This window comes from Chenopodium quinoa, unplaced genomic scaffold (assembly GCF_001683475.1).
Source record: "Chenopodium quinoa cultivar QQ74 unplaced genomic scaffold, ASM168347v1, whole genome shotgun sequence".
Lineage (NCBI taxonomy): Eukaryota > Viridiplantae > Streptophyta > Magnoliopsida > Caryophyllales > Amaranthaceae > Chenopodium > Chenopodium quinoa.
Window position 1 is genome coordinate 717,342 of NW_018743518.1, and position 24,569 is coordinate 741,910.

General features: G+C 31.9%; 3 protein-coding genes and 1 pseudogene across 3 annotated transcripts; 3 read left to right on the top strand and 1 right to left on the bottom strand.

The window, feature by feature from the left end:
* Positions 1-2,052: 2,052 nt before the first annotated feature.
* On the top strand, positions 2,053-3,076 carry LOC110740011 (annotated as a pseudogene).
* Positions 3,077-6,119: 3,043 nt separating this feature from the next.
* Positions 6,120-6,959, top strand: LOC110739936 (pathogenesis-related protein PRB1-3-like). Its single transcript, XM_021920413.1, has one exon. It carries the CDS (start codon positions 6,191-6,193, stop codon positions 6,683-6,685), a length of 495 nt encoding a protein of 164 aa, XP_021776105.1. The 5' UTR covers positions 6,120-6,190; the 3' UTR covers positions 6,686-6,959.
* Positions 6,960-10,199: 3,240 nt separating this feature from the next.
* On the bottom strand, positions 10,200-11,119 carry LOC110739937 (pathogenesis-related protein 1-like). The gene has a single exon (XM_021920414.1). It carries the CDS (start codon positions 10,868-10,870, stop codon positions 10,379-10,381), a length of 492 nt encoding a protein of 163 aa, XP_021776106.1. The 5' UTR covers positions 10,871-11,119; the 3' UTR covers positions 10,200-10,378.
* Positions 11,120-19,899: 8,780 nt separating this feature from the next.
* Positions 19,900-24,504, top strand: LOC110740012 (pathogenesis-related protein 1A-like). Its single transcript, XM_021920493.1, has 3 exons — positions 19,900-20,395; position 23,664; positions 24,130-24,504. Exons 1-3 carry the CDS (start codon positions 20,276-20,278, stop codon positions 24,486-24,488), a joined length of 480 nt encoding a protein of 159 aa, XP_021776185.1. The 5' UTR covers positions 19,900-20,275; the 3' UTR covers positions 24,489-24,504.
* Positions 24,505-24,569: the final 65 nt, after the last annotated feature.

The following is a 24,569-nucleotide window of genomic DNA, read 5'->3' on the forward strand; positions in this document are numbered from 1 at the left end:
GGCCACAATATGTAGGATCACTTCCCTTTTAAACAAAAAATAAATAAATAAAAAAAAAAAAAAAAAAGTAAAGAACATTTTCCTTTGTATACTTATTAAAAATTTACTACTGTAATAATTTCATTTTTTGACGTAAATATATGTAACTCAAAATTTGTAAGAATAATATATGCACAATGATGTTGTCTTTTTGATTGGTAAATCACCTGAATTCTAAGAATAATTACTCAAAACTTTGCCACAAGAAATACTTTTCTAGACTAAACGGTTTGAATTATCATCCATAATAAGTTATTAGAAGTCTAGGAAGTTTGCATATTTTCTAGATACCAGCCTAACTTAGCTTTAGGTCTATATTCAATAGAAATTTCAAAAGCTTTCCACTATAAAATCTTCAAACTCTTGCACATAAAATTCATCCCAAGTAATAATAATATTAACCACTTTGTTACATAAATAAAATTACCCAAAAAACACAATGAATATGTCAAGTTTTGTCAGACTTAACCATAAAACACGTAACCGAATGCAAAATACTGACTTAATACTAAAATGTGTACCATTACTTCTAATAGAATCAATAGTTTCAATAATTTTTACCAATTGAATCGATCAAAGATGTCAAATAAATTATAGTTTCTTTGTTGACATTATTACTGAATTGAATAGTATCTCAACAATTTATAAATATATAAATTTCGGGCTAAAGGAGTACTTATATCGGAAAATAAGGAATGTATACGATAGCATCCAAAATTTCACCCATTTAATAATTCATGAACCAATTAGTGAAAAGAAGGCATTAGCCCCGTTCCTGGAAATTTATGGGCCCTAGGCATAATGTAAGAAAAGGGTCCCTTACGTAAACAAATCATAACAAGCGATTTCTTCTAGTATTTTTTGATGCAAAATCATTTATAATTAAATTAACATCGATGTTTTCTAACATATCCGTTTCAATTGACAACTCTTAATCGTTTCCATAATATTAATTAGCCAAAATTAAAAGGCTTGAATTTTGGTAATTGAATAAATATGAAACGGTGTACTGTAATTGAAAAGATTATATTTTGGAGTAGATACTCATAGAAACCGGAAGATTAGAAGAAGAAGTGAAGAGGTTATATTGCATTGTAATCTCCACCTAATTGACGGCTAATGTTAATTGCTACATAAATGCAGTAATTATCTTTTTAAAAGTAGCTTTTTTTTAAATGCGTAAAAAGTATGGAGTAAAATTCTATGGTACAAGTATGCAACTGTATTTTTTTTTAAAAAAATTTGGGCCCCTTTCTAATGTGGGCCCTAGGCGGTCGCACTCGAGGCCTACCCCTCAGGGTCAGCCCTAGGGCATTGCACGTCCCTTGAAATAGTATATGCATAGCGTCAGCACACAACGTTTATTTGTTTTTGTGACTTGTTATTCTTATAGCATTTGCCATATCCTTTTCATTATCTCACAATTTAATTTTGGGACGAAGCTTTTATTAACTGTACTAATATTTACTACGTAACTCGTAGAAAACTCTACACAAATTAGTATCTCTATAACTAATTAATTAGCCTACGTTTGCAATCGTACAACACGTCTAGCTTGCACGTTACTAGCTACAATAAAATTATCTACCAATATTTTTACTCCGATAAGATGGCATAGTAGTACTCTCTACTCCATATGGCGGTGAATTCGAAAGGTTTTGTAGCTACGGATGGTTACAAAGTATGCCCTCAAGAGAGCTACAAGGGTCAATGATGTAGACGAGAATTGATCTGATCAGATATTGAATTCCTCAAGACTTTGATCAACTAAGCTAATTATCGATCATCCATTAATTTGGAATTCTTGACTTAAGTGGCTAAATGGCGTGGATAATATCATAAGTTTGGAATACTTATAATTTTATCAATTAATTGTACTGTTTGTACATTTTCTTGATGCTTGTCATTCTTTAACTTTGAATATTCTACCTCGGAAAATAATGCCGCCACCCTTACAAAGAAATTTAAGCATCTCCCCCGCCCCCCCCCCCCCCCTATAAAAACCCCATAAACCATGCACTACTCATCAAAAATAACTTATTATCAACTCTCTATAATAAGTTAAGTAACAACTAACCCTAAATATATGTTGTCCAAAAACCTAATATTTGCTTGCTTAATTTTTGCAACCCTAGCCCTTGCCCATACGTGCTATGCACAAAACTCACCACAAGATTATGTTAACGCCCACAACGCGGCTAGGGCCGCAGTGGGCGTTGGAAACATACAATGAGATAACCGAGTGGCGCAATATGCCCAACAATATGCCAACCAAAGGAAAGGTGATTGTGCTTTGCGACACTCCGGTAGTAAACAATATGGGGAGAATATTGCCACCGGTAGTGGTGCTTTTCTGACTGGCACAGCCGCGGTAAAGTTGTGGGTGGATGAGAAAGCCGATTATAACTATAATTCAAATACTTGTGCTCCTAATAAGGTGTGTGGTCATTATACTCAAGTGGTTTGGCGTAACTCGGTTCGTCTAGGATGTGCTAGGGTTCAATGTAACAATGGAGGTTATTTCGTTACTTGTAACTATGATCCTCCAGGCAATTGGGTAGGCCAGAAACCTTACTAAACTTTTCCAGAAAATTGTATCTCTTTTAAACCTTTCGTTTAACTTCGTGTTGCTATAATAAAGAGAGAATTGGAATAAGCTCACTAGATCTTTTTAGTGATATTCACTTAATTATATATATATGTGGTACTCTGTATTGTTATGTATGTAAGGTTTGTTATGAGAGATACAAATGAATAAATGAAGTATTCTTAATTTTTAATTACATTGCATGGTGTATAGTAAGTCATTTGCGGGTGTAATTGTATATTTCACAAATTTAAATAATTAAGACCCTCTAAAAGTTTGTACCAAGCTAGCTAGAAATACTTTAATCCAAGAAATATAAATTGATCGACCAGAATTAATCCCTTTCGACCTGATACTAAATAAATTAAATAATGTATGTATTTTAGCTCACTAGAGTATTGGTTATGGTACTCATTAGTGTATTGTATATGGATGTGAAGATTAATCGAAAGGATAGCTGTATAGGACCATCCTTTCGTTAATAACTCCAATCGATGTGTGCTGTGATTTATTTTAAATGAATATTTATTTATTTTATTTTTATTCTATTTTGACAAGAGATTTGTTTTAAATGAATATAGCTATAGCAATAACCCTTTTTGTTTTGTACTGCATTGACAAGCTGCCACAAGCATGAACTCCATATGTAACGATTATACAATATGTTTTAAAATGTAAGAAGTGAAACAATGTAATTTCGCATAGTAAGTTAGTAACAATATTGAAACGGCCAAACATTTCCTAGCTTCTTTCTTGGGTGATAATTTGATATAATGAAAAAAGTTTGTAATAGTTTATCCTGTTTATTAAGCATATGTAAAAAAAAATAAAAAAAAATAAATAAAAAAATAAAAAAATAAAAATAAAAATCTGATAATGATGCCTTCTTGACTAGCCTGTTCAGCTATTGAAAGGGCCTCATGGAAGTCATGCATGCATCTAGAAAACGTGTAACTTGGGGAAAGAATATATATTTCTTACCCGTTTTCTATTTTTTTTTTTCACAAATCTTCTACTCATATTCTAAAGAATGTTAGGGGGAAATATTGCAATTAAGTAGCCGCCTCAGTTAGTTATTTTACCACGACAAATGAATATAAAAAAAATTAAATTCAAAAGAATTTTGATGTAACAAGTAAACAATTTAATCAAAGGTTTGAATTTCATTTTGAAGTTGTCATACTTGGTAATTTTCAATTAACTGGTAGTTTGTAAATGTTTATAATTTGTTTTGATCAATTTTTTTTAGGCCGCGCTAGTTGAATTAAAAATTGACAATTCTATCTTAATTAATGAGACTAAATAGAGGTGGGGGTAAACGTGGATAAAATGACAATGGAATGAAATTTTCAAACAGTCGAACACCTTCAAGTAGAAATTGTATTCTTACTCGTACTATTTTTTATCCAATCTAATGTTTCTAAAACATCTATAGTCCTTATTTTCCCAAAGATATGTGGTCAACACACTCATCAGCAAAGTTTCAATATCATACGTCTCAAAAGAAAGTCTTGCAAATCAACAGTTTTGGGTCATAATTATAACAAACGACTTCTTCTGTTTTTATTATTTACTTTCGAAACACAAATTTGACACTCACTTTAATGATGAAGATATATATTAGACTTGGTAAATAAATAAATTAATTGAATTTTTTTTATTTACAACCCATATTAGAAAAAAGCGTTAAGTTATTACACTTTAAGTTCAGAGATTAATTTGTATGCTTATCTTTTTTTAATTAATCACTTAATGTTCTAAGAAGATGTATGTATGTGTTACATACACTTTATAATTTGTACAGTATATATAAAAGAACAGATCAGAGGAAATAATGTATAGTCTTTAAAATTGGCCTGGAAAAAATAAACATAGCCCTTAGCTCTTGGGGTATGTACTATATGAAGCTATGGAGTAAAAAAGGGAAATATTAAAGATAGATTAACATTAATTATACTGATTTGCACTGAATTTTCATCTTTATTCCATTATAAAAAGTATAGTTAACGCCTATATGTAGCTCTTAGGGGTTGCCTGGAATGGGTGTAATGGGAGGGGAAAAAATACATGAGTAATAATTCTGGATTTTTTTTGAGTTTGGATCTAGGGTAATTAATTAGTGGGGTAATCTATTCCCCTAGAAAGGGGATTAATAATTACCCACCCCCCCTAGCATAACTATTTCCCCTGTAAAAAAAGCACTCTTCTCTGCTAATCTGCTATACTGCATCTTCCTTCTCCCCCGCTATATACTATCTCCTTCACCTCCATATCCCTCCGCCCAATAGAAGTTGTTGGCCGCCATTATAGCCGCCTGATGGAAGCAGCTGCTAGCCGCCGCCATAACTCATCAATTCCGGCGAATTACGAACAAGTTTCTGAATCGAAGCCATTGGTTGAAGAGAGAGTTGAGCAGAAGGTTAGGGTTTTTGATCCTTCAAGTGAAGCGATGCTCGTGGTGGTCGTCTCAAATTTATCAACGACATGGTGGGTGCCGTCGATTGCCATGAATTAGTGGTCTTTACCTCAGGATTGTTGCCAAACCTTAGAAAATGAATTATTACTCTCTAAATCAATACTCAAGTAGAATCTACCCCATTAGATATTACCCCCTTCATAATTTCTGGAATTCCAGGCATGCCCTTAGGGTTAATATATCAATACCTATCCTTAAAAATTAAATAACTTGTAACGAAAGTTTCATCTTTCTATGTAATGCTTGTTCATTAAATTTTATAAAAGCTAAATAAATTTAAATACTACTCTATACTACATATTCACGACATTCCCTTTTCAAAGTCAAAGCTCATAAAAATCAACTATACCTATTCCTCATTTCTCTAATAAACTGAAGGGTTTTCCAGTATAATAATTGGCATTTGTTAATGTATATGTGTGTATAATATCAAATATGGAGTACTACGGAGTACCAATCCTTATTAACGTATGATTTCTACCAATTACATACTTATAACAAAGAAAGCTTGTTAATTTATTTAATTTATATGGCAGAGTTTGAAACATATTTGTTTATTTCCGTGATTTTCCTTTAATTAATTTGTATGGTCTCGTTGAATTGATCATTCCCTAGACTCCATTCATAGTGCATACCTTATAATTGAAGCATCCATGCAATACCTTAAGTACAAATTAAGGATGAAATTGACTGCAAGTGGATAGCCTATCAAAAGTGCCAAATATTGAAGCAACATATAGAATAGTAGAGTACGTAGTAATAAATTTGGATATTTTCCATATTTACGTATAGATTTGCGTTGCATTTGTGCGTTAACTTTATCTTATTTTATATGATTTTCTATATTTGAAAAATTTAGTTCAAGTTGGTTCATTGGTTTTGATGCATTGGATCAATCTTATCAACTAATTTACCGAATTGAGGAGTACGATATAGGTAAAGGGTTAAATAAACAAGTGTTTGACCATCAACTTATCTACGCCAATTTACCTTTTTCTAACTATAAAAACCTTACATTACATACATAATTTTTCACAAACATCTCATCAATAAATCTTGATTTGATAAATATTTTTTAACAACTCAAAATGAACTTTTCAAAAACCTTCGCATATGTTACATGTTTCATTGTCATAACCCTAGCCCTTACTCAAAAATGCCATGCACAAAGTTTACCACAAGACTATGTCAATTCCCACAATTCTGCTAGGACCGCGGTGGGTGTTGTGAACATACAGTGGAATACCACATTGGCTACCTATGCCCAAAATTATGCCAACCAAAGGATCGCCGATTGTGCTATGCAACACTCGGGTGGACCTTATGGAGAAAATATTGCCGCAGGTAGTAGTGCATCCTTGACTGGCACGGCTGCAGTACAACTATGGGTGAATGAGAAGGTTAATTATGACTACTACTCCAATACTTGTGCTCCTAACAAGGTGTGTGGACATTATACTCAAGTTGTTTGGAGTAATTCGGTTCAACTTGGATGTGCTAGGGTTCAATGTAATAACGGTTGGTATTTTGTTACTTGTAACTATTATCCTCGAGGTAATTACGTTGGCCAGAAACCTTACTAAACTTACCATATGGAGCTTGTTAAATTCTACCAATAGGTGAGATTTATCTCACTAGAGTATGTGGTATCAAGCTGTTTATTAATTATTAGCTCACTAGAGCATTATATATGTAACGCTTGTCGAGAGAAAATTAAATTAAATAAGCATGCTTGATGTACATGTACTAGCTACATGGATTCAAGTCATGCTGAAGTTATTACTGTTGTAAGAACCTGATTTATAATTAATCAATTTTAATTACTACGTTTAATTGTTTCCTCTTTTGTTATTTTTATACGTACTCTTGGGTGTATGTAAGTTCTTAATTTGATTATGTATTAGTAAAAATTCAAAAAAAAAAAACAAATTTAAAGCAATTATTGAGACAAATCATACATGATGTAGCTTCAAAATGGTACGGTACACTTATAAATTTGGGGATAAATGTAATAAGTATAATTAATACATATAATAATACATGGATCGATTAAATTATGATTGGCTGGAATATTGAACAATTTACTATTTTCACGAATCTTATAATGAGTACGTAATTATTCTTCGATATAGTTGTACACTTGTACTACTTTAATCCAAAAGAACCATATCACCATATCGATGATTAATACTAGTTCAGTAGTTCAAACAGCTTTATCAATTATCATGGTGACCATATATGATTGTTACTTTAGACATAGGAGTAGTCCTTAATTAAAATATCAGAAATCGGCCATAATTAAGACCATATATGATTGTTACTTTAGACATAGGAGTAGTCCTTAATTAAAATATCAGAAATCGGCCATAATTAAGACCATTTTAATCAATCTTTCTATTTGTGTTAGCTATTTGATCACTTAATTAAAACAGTCTTTAATTATCGCTCGGGGACAGTAAATAATCCAACTACTCGTAGAAATTAATTTATATAATGATAATGGTACGGTGGTAGCCGAGCTATTATGATATTAGTCAATTATAAATATTTATATAAATTCGGGTGCAAGCTTATGTAATATTTAATAAATGAGTGTACACACTTAATTTGTAAGTAACTCTAATGATCAAATTAAAGTAAAGAGGCTGATAAAGTTATTTTCATATCTAGCCAACCTTATCCTGCCTTTCATTGATCCTTTGTCTTGTATTTTTTAAGCTTACGCGCGTATGAAGAGTTCTTGCAAACGGTTCATTGATTCTAGAAAATGAAATGACATGGAAAATATTGAACAACAATTTTGCACGTACTTAATGCAATTTAAAACATTACTAAAATAATTTAAGAATGTTTAATTAAATTATACAACCACCTGATATTTTGTACGTACCTGGTTGTATAATCCAACTTTGTATATATCACGTACTCCATTAAAGGGGTGTCTATGTTAAAGATGTAATTTCATCCAACATTCCCCATTTATGAAAATGCAATTAAATTGGCAAGCTTCTCTATGGCCTACCAAGAATACTAAAAAGACTAAAAGTTGATTAGCAAACGGCAAAAAAAAAAAAAAAAAAGGATAAGCCCCTGTTCAGTCCATCTTACAAAAATGATACTCTCTCTGTCCCTTATCTTTTGCTTCATTTGATTTTTCACGGTCTCTAAGATGTGTCTTTAAACGAATATATCTCCATTTATATACGCGTAAAAATTATAAAAACTTGATATTAATAAAATATACTATTAGACGATTCTAACAAGATCCCACATGAATATATTATCAATTATAGACTAATGACAATTCATGGTCAAAGTTATAAAAATTTGACCCATATATTTGCAATGGGGCAAAAAATAAGGGACCGAGGGAGTATTCAGTAAAAATAAGTTCAGTTTAGTAAAAATAATTTCAATTCAGTAAAAATATTTTAGTTCAGCAAAAATAAGGTGAAGTAAATAGAGCCTAATATGTGTTTGTATATATCACTCCATTAAAGGTGCCCTTATTTAACATTTTTTTTACTCATTTTAAAATCTTAATATGAGTAAAAAAAAACATATAGAATGAACAACACTTACCTCTACATACACCCGTGTGTATGTTGTATATAAAAGATGGTATTTTTTACTTATTTTAATCAATCTAATTTTTGCAAATAATGATTCATATAGGTACCCTAGTGAGCCTAGTGGCTAACTACAAAAAGTTACTCTAGCTAAGTAATAAAAGCTACTTTAGCTAATCAACTTGATTTAATTAAAACTAGAGTGTATCCATGCTAATGCACGGTATATACATAGCGTATAGGAGTGGAAGTTATTTAATTGGAGGTTATAGCCAAAAAAAAAAAAAAAAAAAAAAAAAAAAAAAAAAAAAACCTTTAAATGCATGAGATTTAATTTGAGTATTGGGGATTCGAAGGGTTGTGTTGAATTGGCTTCTAAATTATATTAAAATGTATAATATTTGTCAACTTGTAATTTTGTCATAAATTTTAATCCTAACAACAAGTACTCCGGCCTGTATCATTCTAAAAAAACCAATTATCACAACTTAATCGGCATTTTTTTTTTTTTTACCACGTATAAACCTTGCTTTTACACGAAGTAATATGCGATAGGCCAAAAAACTTAGCATGAATAATATTCTGAATACATTAGCACTCCGTGACTCCGTGTATTATCAGAGACTAAACATTATAAGTATTTTAAAACCATGCAAAAATTTATTATATCATGAATCCCAAGCAACTTTTTTTTTTTTTTTTTTTTAATGAAAATAATGGACAAAAAAAAAAAATCATTGATTTTCACCGTATATAGTTTGTGGATTTGGTGTGGTTATTAATGTTACATGTAAGAGATACTTGTATGTAAGCATTGATTTACCGAATTTTCATTATTATATTTATACAAACTATACTCAAGACTTGATTAAATCTAGACTACATTCGAAAATTTAGTGCCCCATGTACTGTGATTGAGTTACTATCAAGTTAATTACCAGTATAAAGGATTACTCAAAATTACTCCGCATATGAATAGATAAGACTTGCTAAGAGGATTTCCAAAGTTCATAATCACTTTTTTGCAAATTGGTTCATTGTATTTGATTGATTTGACCTTTATATCAAACACATAGTAATCAATTTTAGGAGAATATAATGCTAAAAGAAAATATTTTACGAGTAGTAAATAAAGGATTAGCAAACTTTTTAGAAGCAAAAATGGCCCTATAATTCTTCTCTGCGCCATTATTTCGCCTTTAATTCCGTAGCTGAGGATGCTTACATACATTTATACTTCGTATTATATTGACTTATTAATTAACGGCTAGTGCTACTAGATTAGAGGTGTGTGAAATTAGTTTCTTTCGGTTAAAGACGTTGAAGATTACCCTGAATTTGTCAACAATCTCAAGCTGAAAGAGAGATAATTACGCTAAACAAGGGCCAGTTAGTCATTTTTTCCTATCTCTAATTACTCTAAAAGGTTGAAATATTGCGACAATATTTTTTTAATTCCATCTTGGATTCTATGTTAGACTATATCGACAATGGCAGAACGTTGAAACAATAATATCAGTTACTCATTTGCATTATTTACGCCTTATGGTAGCAAATTAACAAAATCACTAATTCTCAAAAGCAAGGTTGAATATGAAATATTGTGTCAATACATTACACTTATGTTTATGTATACAAAAATGGTTAATTAATATGAAGAATTATGAAAAATGGCCCTAACACATAATTTTCCTACCAAAAAAATTCTTAAAAAGGTCTTTGCCCTATAACATTTCCAGGAGGATAATAATTGCAAGTAATAAAAGTGCCTCCATTTTGACACTTTTCTTTGGCACACCCAACACTTTGTGTATCTTTCCAAACAATTTGTGTGTAATGCCCACACATTTCCTTGCAATTATTAGAGCCATAATCATAATTGGGCTTTTCACCAGCCCACAAATCCACAGCTTCAGTTGGGCTTAATTCTCCAGGACTCATTGCAATGTTCTCACCATAAATTGGGCTATTTGAGTGTTGCAATTTGCAATCTACGGCTCTCTCTTTAGCATACGATCTAGCAAAGGCTGCTAGAGTCTCGTTCCAAACTAAAGGGGGTTGCAATGCCGCAAGACGGGCCACATTAGTTGGTACAAGATATTGAAGTTTCCAATCAAATACGGATGTAGCCCAACATATATTGGCCATGGTAAGCCCACTTACCAAAACAATGGCTAAGGAAAGATTTAAACTAGCCATTGTTTTGGGTGAGTTTAAAACTAATGAGGGTGAGAGAATGAAAAGATATGGAAAAAAGTTGGGGGAATTATGTTTATATAGGTGGGTTTTGTTTTAGTTTTTTGTTAAAAATAGTATTGATGGTGCTAAACATAGGGATTTTCTGTGAAATTTTAGATATATGGACCACAATTTGTTTGGTGAATTTTAACATCTTATAAAACTTAAGCACGCTATTGTTTAGCTTATCAATATTTGGTGATATTATATTCTATTTATATCCACTTTTATTGTAATGATTTTTCAATTGACAATAAAAGATATACGAGGTACATATACAAAGTTAGAAATTTCACAATTTGCAATTTAATTTGTTGCTAAAAAATAATGAACAAAATCAAATATTTAATTTGTTTTAAAAAGAGATGAAAATCTATCTTGAAAAAATAAATATATATACTACATATGTATGTCGATCCCTCTACTACATAGCAATAGTAATCCGTAGTTTAGCACTATACAGCTAACCAAACTTATTAATATACTCTCTAATAGATAAAATAAGTAAGCACTGTACAAATCTGAACTAAAAGAGCATACCCTAAATTTGTACAAATTTATAGAAGAAATAATGCAATGCAGATTTCTTCTGAGTAAAGCTAAAATACAATCCCTAATCTTTTGTATTTGTGCACTTTTAGTCCCTCTGAATTATTTTGTGTACTTTTAGTCCCTCTAAATTATTTTGTGCACTTTTAGTCCCTCTGCCACCAAGGTTGGTGTTTTCTAGCCAAAAGTTGAGGGACCTAGTCTAGTCAGCATTAGTTTAGGGACCATGACTCATATTTTTTTTATTTGTCTTTTTTTTCGTCACAATTTATTAAAAAACTTTTTATTAGTTTAGGGACCAAGCTACTCCAATATCTTTCTCTCTCCTCAATATTCAAATCTGGTTTTTTCCCTCTCCTCTCTTTGCTTTCCCTCTTTGAACCCTAATTCCTCTCCTTTTCTCTTCAAATCTTTAGCCAAAATTAATTTTTTTACAATAAAAAAATCAGATTAAATATCAAGAAACATATATTAATAAAAGCCCTACAAAAATTTCACTTTTCTGAAAATTCGTTGCTCTACAGTAGCAACACCAAAGACGATTTTTTTTTTCTTAAAAGCAGCCAACGTTGAATTTTTGGGAGCAATGTAGTCGGATTTCTGGGGATGAAAATGTCAAAAAGTTGGGGAAAATGGTCGATTTTTTTTTGGAAAAAATAATTGGAATTTCGGAGAAGTAGTCTTAATTTGACAAAATTTGGGGGAAACAGTCAAATTTTTTGGGGAAAATTGTCGGAAACTATGTAAAGATGGTACTCCTTCTACTCGTATTAGTGTGGAGAAGGCTAATTTAACCCCATATACATTTTCTTCTCATTACCTAACTAAAAAAATGTCTCCAAAATCAAGTCAAAAACCCAAAAGCCCTTGGTTTCCTCTTATCAACCAAAAATCAATTTTAGCTTATTTCAAAATTCCACTACATATAACCAATAAATCTACATTCGGCATCAAAGTTAGTGCTAATATAGGGAATCGGCATCATAGTTGGTGCTAATGTATTCCTAAAAAGAATTCTTTATTATAAATATGTAGCCACCAGTTAAATTCACTAAGTAAGGAACATATTTGTATTAAAGTTTCATGATAGTTATTTAGGTATATTATCAATAAAGAGTCCAATATATTTATTGGCAATTAGACACCTAAAATAACACTCAACTCTGTCATTTAAGCAAATGGAGTTGGTGTTTATGTAAAGCAAATGGAGTCACCTCCCACTAAATAAAGTTGGCTTTATTGTTTCCAATGGAATGAAGAGTAATATTTGAATTGAAGTTTCATTATTGAATTTTTTGTATAGAACTTCCTTCAATCCAAAATTCTACAAAATTAATGTTAATTTGAATGATATTTTCGATTGTATCGTCTCTTTGTATCATAATTCTTGTAATTGATCTAATAGAAGAAATACACGTTTTAACATTTTTCTGTTTTTAAAAACTACTTTACAACAATTGCTCCGCACAGTTAAGTGTTTGTTCCCATCCTTTCACGATTATAAGTAATGTGTTGCATTAGATGAACCACGACATTAAGCTCTCTTGCTCTGCTTAACCTCCATATTTATCAAAAAATAAAAAATAAAAAATAAATAAATAAAAATTTGTGGCATTTATATTGATTAATTTGGACTCGAGTTTTAATCTGTTTCCTTTCTCCAAAACCTATTTGACAAAAGAACTTTAATGACCCAATATCCCTAAAGTCAAACACAATTGAAGATGAAAAATAATATCATAGTGTCAGATTGCAAAAAAAAAAAGAACAAAAACCAAGAGTTAATAGAAATTTATGTATTGCACATTCAGGAAATCCAAAGATTCACACTTAATAAGTATTAAATCTTACATCATGTGTGTTTTATCATTGAATTAAATTATAAATACTCAAATTTATTTCAGAATAACAAGATGCGTGTTACTGTATTCGGAGATCAAATTAAAGCATATGATGAAGTTATTGCATACAGTGGAGAGTATGAAATCTCTAATGCAACTGTGAAGCCACTAGATGATCAATACCGAGCTGTCCATGATTAGTTACCATTTCAGCTACATTTCAGTCATCAGACAGTTGTTTAGCCAATCTGCCCTGAAACAGGCCATGTGGTACCACAATATCAGTCAATAGCTTCAATTCCAAGAGTGCAAGTTGCTGATGAAAGATATGGTTTTATCCTATACTTAAGCTATTACTTATATCCTACTACATATCTATGTATCAATCATTAAAAATTTGTTAATAACACAGATTTTTAGCCAATTGATACAATTTTCTGTGAATTTGACGGAGATGGTGAATATGGTATACCCATTATATTACTATCTACATGTTTATGCACCTAACTTTTCCCGATTTTTAGATAGCATATTGATCAGAAAATTTATTCAAATTATACAGATGTATTGGGAGTGGTACTATTTGTAGAATAAGAAGCACGGCAAGTTAACTCCAAATATAACAACTAAAGCTGTGTCCGAGAGACCGACAGATTGTCATCACAGATTAAACATAAAAAATAATACTTTAACTAATTCATAACATAATTCTGTTACATGTGCAATTACTTAACTAACTGGTTGTTTACTTATTACAGCCATAACCAGACCTTGACCATCTCTGCATGGAATGACCTCTCAAGAACTACAAGTGATGCTCTTAATTTCTAGGCTGAAAGATTTGACGTAGTTGGCTTCACAGCACATAAACACAATCCTCGCAAAGGTAGAACCACATAAACTAATTAATTTAGAAGAAATCCTACTTATTGTTCGTACGAATTAAAAGGCTAACATGTTATCTATTGTACAACGTTTGCCTTATCAACTAGCATGTCTACAAGGATTATTCATAACCCAAAAGGAGATAGGGCGAATGTCTTACGTGAATGGTAATTAAAGTCATTACAACTACTAATTGATAACAAATAATTACTTTAACTTCTTAAACTCTCAGTCGTGATGCCATAATTATTTTTTATACATGTATAGGGTTGTAGCACAAAATCAGCTACTACAAGATAGACAAGCAAGAGTTTTACAAATTCGAGATCCTACACAAGAACAATCTATGAAAACATTTGAAGAACTGAAAGACAAGAAAGTATAAGAATTATAGACAATGTCTTTGTTTAGAATTAAAATAATACAGTATTAATATTATTTTCATAAATTCATGCAGGCTGCAAATGCACTGATGGAAGAACGTCACTGGATTCAGGCTATCATTCCAAATGCTACTTTGGATGATGTATTTGTTTACATAGGTTTTTCCAGTTGTGGTAAAAAATGCAGTGTTCCTGAAGGAAGGCAATTCATATGCACTGTCTGTGACAACAAGAACTGTGTCTCAGCTCCAAGGTTTGTTAAAACCCAACTTTTAAAACAATCAATTATATAATTTAACAATACCTTTATATTTGACCTATGTAAAAGCTTAACCTATTAAGCTATCAGGTGAAAAATGCAATTAACCCTACCATTAACTTTATCATTTTTTTTGTTGTACAGGGTTGCTTTTAAATTCGAGGTAGCTGATGTAACATGTTCAATAACATTGACATCGTTCAACAATGACACAGAGAAATTGTTCAGCAAGAACGCAGCTGAAATCAAAGCTATGAAAGATCTTGTATGGCTCTTTTACATAATACTTCTATTAAATTTAAACTTAACTTAAAAGCAATTGCAAACATTCTACTTATAATGAATATTGTTAATAAGATACATATCCTTTCAATGCTATATTTCAATTAGAACAGCTTACAATACACTGATAATATACATGCTAATTACAAATGTATTGTCTAGGGTGATGTGGTTGCCTTTCAAGCGATTGAAGAAAAACTCAGGAAAAAGACAACTTTTTTCAAACTCGATCCATCTAATTCGCTAGGTTCAAGCAGTGTTTTAGAATGGTCACTCAAAACTATTGAAACCGCTAAAGATGCATCCAAAAAGGATATAACAAAATTAACTATTGCAAGAAGTGATGAAATTGAATTTTCAGATTTAAATATGAATGTGGAATTTACACCAACCAAGCCTTGTGGGAGTGCTTCAGTTGGTATGGAAGAAAATGTTACATCTACAAACGAAGATACACCTGATTCAAAAGCGAAGGACAAAGGGAAAGAGAAAATTTCAGAAACAACTTCCCTTAAATTCCCATTGTCACCAAAGGGTAACAATTCTAACACATATTTATAATAAACAAGTCCTCTAAATTATGCATAGTAAATTCATGAAAATTGATACACCTATACATACCCCAATTCCCAGGAATTGTTATAGCTGATGAAGGCCATGGGAAAATTACTCAGAGTCCCACATATGAAACACCCAAAGACCTCATTACTACTACTGAAAGCAACTTGAAAAACAAACTCCTGGAACATTCAGCTGCTGAAACACCTGCTACTGTGAAATCTCATAAGATTTCACCTGTTGAGTGGACACAACTTTGTCGCACACGCATGAGTGGAAACAAGCAGTCTCTAGTGACTCCAGCACATAATGAAGAAAAACGAACTGACTTGGTTCGTTTAAAAAGTGTTGCTTGAAAGAAACTCCATTTCACAACATCACCATCTGATGAAAGTGCAGATCATGACTCCGCCAACAAGGAACCAACTAATTTAGCAACATCCACTCTTGAAAAATCTACTACACCAGACAGTGATGCAAACACAGTTGTACCCAAGTATGATCATGTCATAGAGACCTCAACTGACTCTCTCACCGAAGGAAATTAGCAGCAAATATTTCCGCAATGTACATAGGTAAGTGAACTAGCTACTATAAGTAACTTCTAAGGTGTGATACTGTCACCCCCTTTATTAAAAATATTTTGCTTGCATGATAATTACATTAGTGACATCTATTAAACATGAGGGTAATTACAGCACTTGATATTTTGATGTATTGAAGGAACGTAGTTCATAGTACGTATTTCTTTCAAAAACCCTCCGTTTCTTTTGTATTGGTCTAGCATTGCATTAAAACAAGTTTAGATGAAGGTAGAAGATCTAATGTAAATAGGGTTACAATGCTGTTGAGTTAAATCTTTTGAAGAGTTTTCTAGGAACATGTACAATAGTTAATGTTCCTGGAAAACACTATGAAGAGTAGTATTCTATGTTGTTCATAAAAAATTGCACTGATATAATGTTTATTTATAAATCATGATATATAAAATATATAAATTATAGTAAATCAGAAGTGTTACAATTTTTACTAACTTAGTTTATATATTACATAATTAATATTTTTGTTTGATCCAATATTAAATAAGCATCCTTGAACTTGTATCTCTTGAAGGATAACTAATGTAAGTTACATAGTTGTGTACAATGATATCCTAATCTAATAATTTAATTTTATTGATAATCGCTTCTTAAATTATCTATATATCTCCTCCATAATATAAGCATACCATTCTAGCTCTTCCATTGACTAGTACAACTTAAAGAAAAGACGTTGAAAATTATATTAAATTGTTATAAAAAAAAATTTATTTTTTGACAAAATAAATTGTTAGATTTTTTACTTTGTTTCTTATTATGTTTCCACCTTTATTTCCATAGACACTCTTATAACCTATTTTTTCCTAAATATTTTGCAAAGTTAAAATTGTTTAATAGCTTAATATCGCAATTAAAATTAAAAAGGGTTTTATTATTTGATTATAACTTGGTTTTGGTAAAAGTTGAGAAAGTTAATTGAGATTACCAAAATTCTCTTCTTTGACTTCTCAATTTCTGATAAATTTATAGCCTTTTTTTTTATTGTCACTATATATTTGGTTACAATTTTTAATACAATCACATGAAACTTGGATTATAAGGGTACACTCCTTTGCACCAACATGGAAGGTCCACAAAAGTAATATTTAGCTTTTTTTTTTTTTTTTTTTTTTACTTTTTTCCCCCTTATATTTTCTTTATTATTTTGAATTTTCTTGATGAACACTACTCATAATATACAACAGATATATTCTATACAATAAATTTAATCTGTCCAACTCTTGTAAAGGTATAATTGTTACCTCAAATTTGGTATAAGTTAAATCTGAGTGCTAAAACCACATAATATCTAAAATTAATTGTATATATATCGTGGATTTATAAAATCAATATGTTTTCCACGTACGAAAAAATATTAAAAAAAACAATTCAGATTTGAATGCTGGATACAACCAATTTTCGAAACATATTAACATGTAAAGTAGCCAAGAATACAAGATCTCAAATTTAGATCAATTCTTATGGCTTTATTGTTATTTTTTTATACAAATACTTTGTTAGAGCAGATTTACTATTACAAATTTAAAATTAATGGACAAAGTTACTGCCAAGTGCCAATCATGGTTGTTAAGATTTCAGGTAAGTTTGTGTCAACAGTTTAATTAATTGAAATGTTAATTAATCCTAATTATGCTAATGAAGTCAAAGTCATCTAATCCCGTATTTATAGATATGATTAGAACAAACATATTCACAGAAGTTTGTGCCACTAACTTTAACCAAATGATTACTCCCTGATAATCTGCCCTTATCAAATACATTGATTATTTGATCTGATTAATCAGTTTGCCCCAAACTTTCTTTGATCCGATTCAAAGAACATTACTTGATTAATTTACCCTTAAAATCTGCCCTTACTCGATTAATATGCCCTGATAATCTGCTCTTACTTGATTATTTGATTAATGTGCACTTATAATCTGCCCTTACTTGATTAATCGATTTGCCCCAATGTGCTCTTAATTTTTTAATCAATGCAAATATTAATTTTAAAATGCAGTCATTAAAAATGATTCTACTATTGTTAGCGCCACTCTGTATGCAACTATTTCCTGCTAAAAGCATCTTGTCCCATTTGTTTATAATCAAATCTTATAACTATTTAGTTTACAATAAATATCAAATAAACTAAAATTCATAGTGGTGATAATAAATCCACCAAATATCCGATAAACACAATCCTACAAAACTTTTGCATTTACCCCCACAAACCAACAAATAATTTTAAAACTCTTATTTGAATGATTATTATTACATTATATCATTAATTTTATAGCCAATATGATATTAAAATTAGAACTATCTATACTTCTTATTGGAACAACATCTTTTGATCTGATTCTAAGAACATTACTTCTTTTTAACATGATAATTCAAATTACTTCTTTCTAATAACATAATTTAAGTTACATCTTTCTCATATAATAACTTAGAATGCAACATTTCCTTCTTAGATTGCCTTTAATACTTTAAATTCTTACGACATTCATACACTACGCAAATATAATTACCGTATAATAGAATCAACAGATATATTACTTACTAATAATAATCCCAGCCATTGGGGCCGTTTTTAAAATTAAAAAGCAGGAATAGGACAATTTTTAAAATTGTACTCCGTAGTATAGAACTATTACAGTTTTTGGGGCCTTGAAATCTGAAGCCCTTGGTTGTGATTCCAACAGCCGGCCCATAATAGATATCATACTTTGTATACAAGTGTGTACAGTTTACTACTAGTATGATGGTTGTAGTGTTTTACTAATAATGTATTTCATTCTAAAACTAATAACCTTAAATTCTTAAAATAATTTTTTTTTTATTCAAATTATAATTAAATTAATTATCCTGCATATTTTGGTTATATTATTTATATTATTGATGAGGTTGAAATATTAAAATATTGATATTATTGTTATCTACAAATGTTGCTTTTAGGTATATGGATCTTGATTATGCAGGATCGTCTCGCCTTACTGAGAAGGCAGATGTCTTTGCCTTTGGGATAGTGCTGCTGGAGCTTGTGACAGGCCGGAAGCCTATTGATGATAGGCGACCATTTACCGATGATGCCCCTTTCAAAGAATGGGTAAAATACTACTTTTAATAAATAAAAGAAATATTTTATTTTGAATATTGTTGCATTTGTTAATTAATTATAAACTATTACTTTAACAGGTTAAGCCTCTGATCAAACAATTAAGCTTTGCAGGGTGGGGATGTGACAAAGTTGGTTGACAGCAATTTGATTCAATTTGACCGAGATCAATTGCGTCAAATGGCTAATTGTGCCCTGACTTGTCTTAGCCTGTTTCCGAGTAACCGGCCTACTATGGCTCAGGTAATAATATAATTGGACTTAATTTATCAGGTTGTCGAGGTTTTGGAAGGAACAATGTCCATGGAAGATCTAATTGAGTTGGGAGGAGTTACAAGGTCTTCTTCAGATGAGACTATTCCATCTATTCACACGGTTTTTGGTGAAGGTGAATCTGACAGTGAACACTGAAGATTAGCTCTATAGATAGAAATACAATTGGACTGATATACTTCCTGCAGAGGGCGTCCCCATTACTCACTGTGAGAAACAATTTCTCACAGTGGCAGTTTGGTAAATAAAATGTACCACTTTAGTCACGGTGGTACATTTTATTTACGAAATGGATGATAAAATTGTACCACTTTAGTCACGACGGTATATTTTATTTACGAAACCGCCACTGTAAGAAACAAAAACGTTTCTCACGGTGAGTAACAGAGATTTACTGCTTCCTGCATTACTGAAACAAATACGTAGTATTTTAATTTGCACATGTGGAATCAATAACAGATATTCTCATTTAGGTAGGTTAAAAAGCATTTTATGTGGACTCTTCATATATAGTTGACTAACTATAGGAATATATTAGTCATAATGAACACAAAATCAAAGTACTATAAATGTATAATCAGCCCATACACCTTAAGTACCCCAACTAACCCCCTCACAAACAAAAGCAACCAAAAAAAAAATGAAGTTATTCATTCATCTCTTTATCGCATTTTTAGCCTCAATTCTTGTGATAACTCATGCCCAAGACAACCAAACGGAGTTCCTAGACGTGCACAACACGGCCCGTGCTCAAGTCGGAGTACCCAGGGGCGGAACTAGGGTGGGTTCAAGTGGGTTCATTGAACCCACTGATTTTTTGAAAAAAATTTAAATTTTTTTTTTTTAAAAAAAAAAAAAAATCAAAATAGGTTTAAATAGAATATTTGTGTATTATATGGCAACAAGTAAAGTTGTAGCCCAGTGGTTATTTTTACCTCCCATCACACAAGAGGTTGTGGGTTCAAAACCCATAACTCACATTTTTTTTTTTTTAATTTTGTTTCCTGAGCAGCTTTCCTGCTTCGTGCTTCCAGAGTTCGATTTCCTCTTCCTCATTCAGTCATTCCCCCAAATTGCAAAACCCTAACTTCTTCCTCCAATCCTCCTTCTCTTAATCTCTTCCCGTTCTTCCTCCTTCAGTCCTTCTCTTCCCGTTCTTCCTCCTTCTCTTCCCGGCGCAGCACGGCAGCAGACTAGCAGAGTCAGCAGAACACGGCGGCAGCGGCAGGCCGGCAGCGCACCAGCCACTCACCCAGACCCAGCGTCCCAGCCTCACAGAGTCACAGCCGTGTATGCCTGTATGGTGTATCGCAGTATCGGTGTATGTAGGGGTAAGGCTATTTTCTGATTTTTTTTTTTTGCAAATGTAATTTACTTCTCAATTTGGGGATTTTTTTTGCTAAATCATTGAATACTTGAAAATTGAAATTCATATGCTAAATTCAATTGCTAATATACATTACGATTTACGAATTGCCAATTTTTTGTAAATTGTTGAAGTTTGGTTAATTGGTTATAATTATCTAATTTACTTCTCAAGTTCTCAATTTGGGGATTTTTTTGTATTTCGTATGCTATTTTCTGATTTTCATATGCTATGCTATTTTCTGCCTTTCGTTTCTGCCAATTCATATGCTATTTTCTGTATTTCGTTTCTGCCTTCTAGTTTTCATAATTTCATTTGCTATTTCGTTTTATGCCGTCTAGATTTCGTTTACTAATTGAGTAATTGACTGTAATCTTTAATTACGATAGTTTTAATTAGCCTTCTAGATATATCATTCATTCATTATTTCATTGATTTCATTCTGCATTTATCATGTGTGTGCAGCAGACTAGCAGCATATACCTATTATACCATGAGTTTAGAGTCATTTTGGAAACGTGCCGGGAAGTCACAAAAGTCTTCAACTTGTTCTTCACCTAGTTCAAGGGATCCTCCAATAGAAGAACATGTGTCTCCTAATGATGATGAGGTTCCTATTGCTGCAACAATTCCACCACCTGAGAACACTAATACTACTGTTGACTCCGATGATACTCGCATTTATGATGTTGATCTTCTTCCACATGACCCTGGAAAAAGAATTCCAGTTATGGAGTATCCTCCTAATGATCGAGATGCCGTAAGGAGAGGCTATATTACAAAGAAACGTTGTGATCCACGCACACATAATTTTCCTCAAAGAAAAGTTGGAGGTATGCGCCGTTTTAATGTTACTTGGTTTGATAAATATGAGTGGCTTGAATATAGTGTTGAGAAAGATGCGGCTTTTTGTTTTGTGTGCTATTTGTTCACTGATAAAGTTGATTATTCTTTGGCTGTTAATGATTCCTTTATTAAAGGGGGATTTAGAGGATGGAATAAGACTGGTAGATTTGATGTTCATGTGGGTGGTATTGGTAGTTTCCATAATCAGGCTAATGAGAAATATAGTATGTTTATCAACCCAAAGACATCAGTTGCTGAATCTCTTTGCACTTATTCTAAGGAAGCTAAACTACAATACAAATCTCGCTTGACTTATTCATTGAAATGTATTAGATTTCTTTTAAATCAAGGTTTAGCTTGTCGTGGGCATAATGAAAGTGAAGAATCTTGGAATAGGGGTAATTTTCTTGCACTCTTAACATGGTTTTCAGAAAATAATAGTGAGGTAGCAAAGGTTGTTCTAGGTAATGCCCCGGGAAATAATCGAATGACTAGTCCTTTAATTCAAAAAGAACTTATTAATTGTTGTGCCAAAGAAACCACTAGACTTCTTATTGATGATATTGGGGATGACTATTTTGGAATACTGGCTGATGAATCTAGTGATGTATCTCAAAAGGAACAAATGGCCCTTTGCTTGCGTTATGTCAATAATAAAGGGAAGATAAATGAGAGGTTTCTTGGAATTGTACATGTTAAGGATACTACTGCTTTGTCACTAAAGAGTGCAATTGAGTCTTTGCTTATGGAATATTCATTGAGTTTGTCTAGAGTTCGTGGACAAGGTTATGACGGTGCTAGTAATATGAGGGGGGAGATAAATGGTCTCAAGACTTTGATCATGAATGAAACAAAACAAGCCTATTATATTCATTGTTTTGCTCACCAACTTCAATTAACCCTTGTTGCTGTTGCTAAGGATAATGATGATTGTATTTGGTTGTTTGATCAACTTGCTATTTTGTTGAATATTATTGGTGTTTCTTGTAAGCGAAGGGAAATGATAAGAGAAATACAATCTCAACATATTCTACAAGCATTAGAACTAGGAGAAATTGAAAGTGGGCAAGGTTTAAACCAAGAACATGGCTTAGGTAGGCCTGGTGATACTAGGTGGGGATCACATTACAAAACTGTTTCAAATGTTACCGCATTGTATGCTACTATTGTTAAAGTTCTTGAGAAGATTGGATCAAATAAGATTTATAAGGATGATCGCGTGAAGGCTATCACTGTCATGTCTACATTTGAATCATTTGAATTTGTATTTATGATACATTTGATGTCCGAAATATTTGGGATTACTGATAAATTGTGTCAAGCTCTGCAAAAGGGGGACCAAGATATTGTTAATGCCATGACATATGTTAAATTGACTAAGGAGGGATTACAACAAATGAGGGACCATGGGTGGGAAGACTTTTTACATCTTGTGGTTTGTTTTTGTGTTAAACATGATGTAGAAGTTCCTACTATGGATGATATGTATGTTCCTCGTGGAAGGTCAAGACGCTTCTTTGCCAAAGTTTCAAATCTTCATCGATTTCGGGTAGAAATGTTTATAAGTGTTATTGATTTACAACTCCAAGAGCTCAATAGTAGATTTGATGAAGAAAATATGGAGTTACTTATTTGTGTGTCATGCTTAAACCCGATCAATTCATTTGCGGCATTTGATATGCAAAAGTTGTTGAGACTTGCTGAGTTATATCCCAAAGAGTTTCCAACTAATGATATGACGATGACTGCACTTCGTCATGAGCTTCAATTTTATATTAATGATGTGCGCCAAGATGCAAGGTTTGGAGACTTGAAGGGTATTCATGAGCTTTCTATGATGCTTGTTGAAACAAATAAGCATACTACTTACAACTTAGTTTACTTGCTTATAAGACTAGCATTGATCCTTCCGGTTGCAACTGCAAGCGTGGAACGAGTGTTTTCCTCAATGACATACGTAAAAAATAAGTTGCGAAATAGTATGGGTGATCAACTATTGAATGATAATTTAGTCACTTTTCTTGAAAGAGATTTATTTTCAAGAGTTAGTGATGATGATGTATTGGAACGCTTCCAAAGTATGAAGACTCGAAGAATGCTTCTGTAGTCTTTTTTTTTTTTTTTTTCATTTTTCTATGTGTAATCTATTTGTAATCCATAGTTTGAAATTATTTATGTACTGAATATTTAATTATTGTATTTTTATTCCTTTGTTAATTATGATTTCAAATTTCGGAAGTTTCGAACCCACACTTCGAAAATCCTGGTGACGCCACTGGGAGTACCACCCCTTAAATGGAACCACACCCTAGCATTATACGCCCAAAATTTAGCCAACAAAGTCAAGCAAACATGTAATAGCACGATGTCATCTAGGGGACCTTACGGTGAAAACACGGCTTCCGGTTATGGGGCTTTTACGACGGTTGATGCGGTTAACCAATGGGTAGGGGAGAAGGAAAATTATGATCATCGTTTGAATGATTGTGTGAATGGTACAGAATGTAAACACTATAAACAAGTGGTTTGGAAAAATAGCTTATATCTTGGTTGTGCTAGTATAATATTTGGTGCTGGTTGGCCCTTTGTTGTTTGTGAATATGATCCTCCTGGTAATGTTAATGGTACATGGCCTTATTGATTACCCTTTAATTAATTTTGTAGTAACTTGCTATTAATGTATTCTAATTAATTACTGAGCTTGTAATGTTGCTTACCTTTA

Bases quoted from the DNA above. Each gene is read 5' to 3' on its own strand.
- LOC110740012 (XM_021920493.1), top strand. From the start codon at position 20,276: ATGAAGTTATTCATTCATCTCTTTATCGCATTTTTAGCCTCAATTCTT.
- LOC110739936 (XM_021920413.1), top strand. From the start codon at position 6,191: ATGAACTTTTCAAAAACCTTCGCATATGTTACATGTTTCATTGTCATA.
- LOC110739937 (XM_021920414.1), bottom strand. From the start codon at position 10,870: ATGGCTAGTTTAAATCTTTCCTTAGCCATTGTTTTGGTAAGTGGGCTT.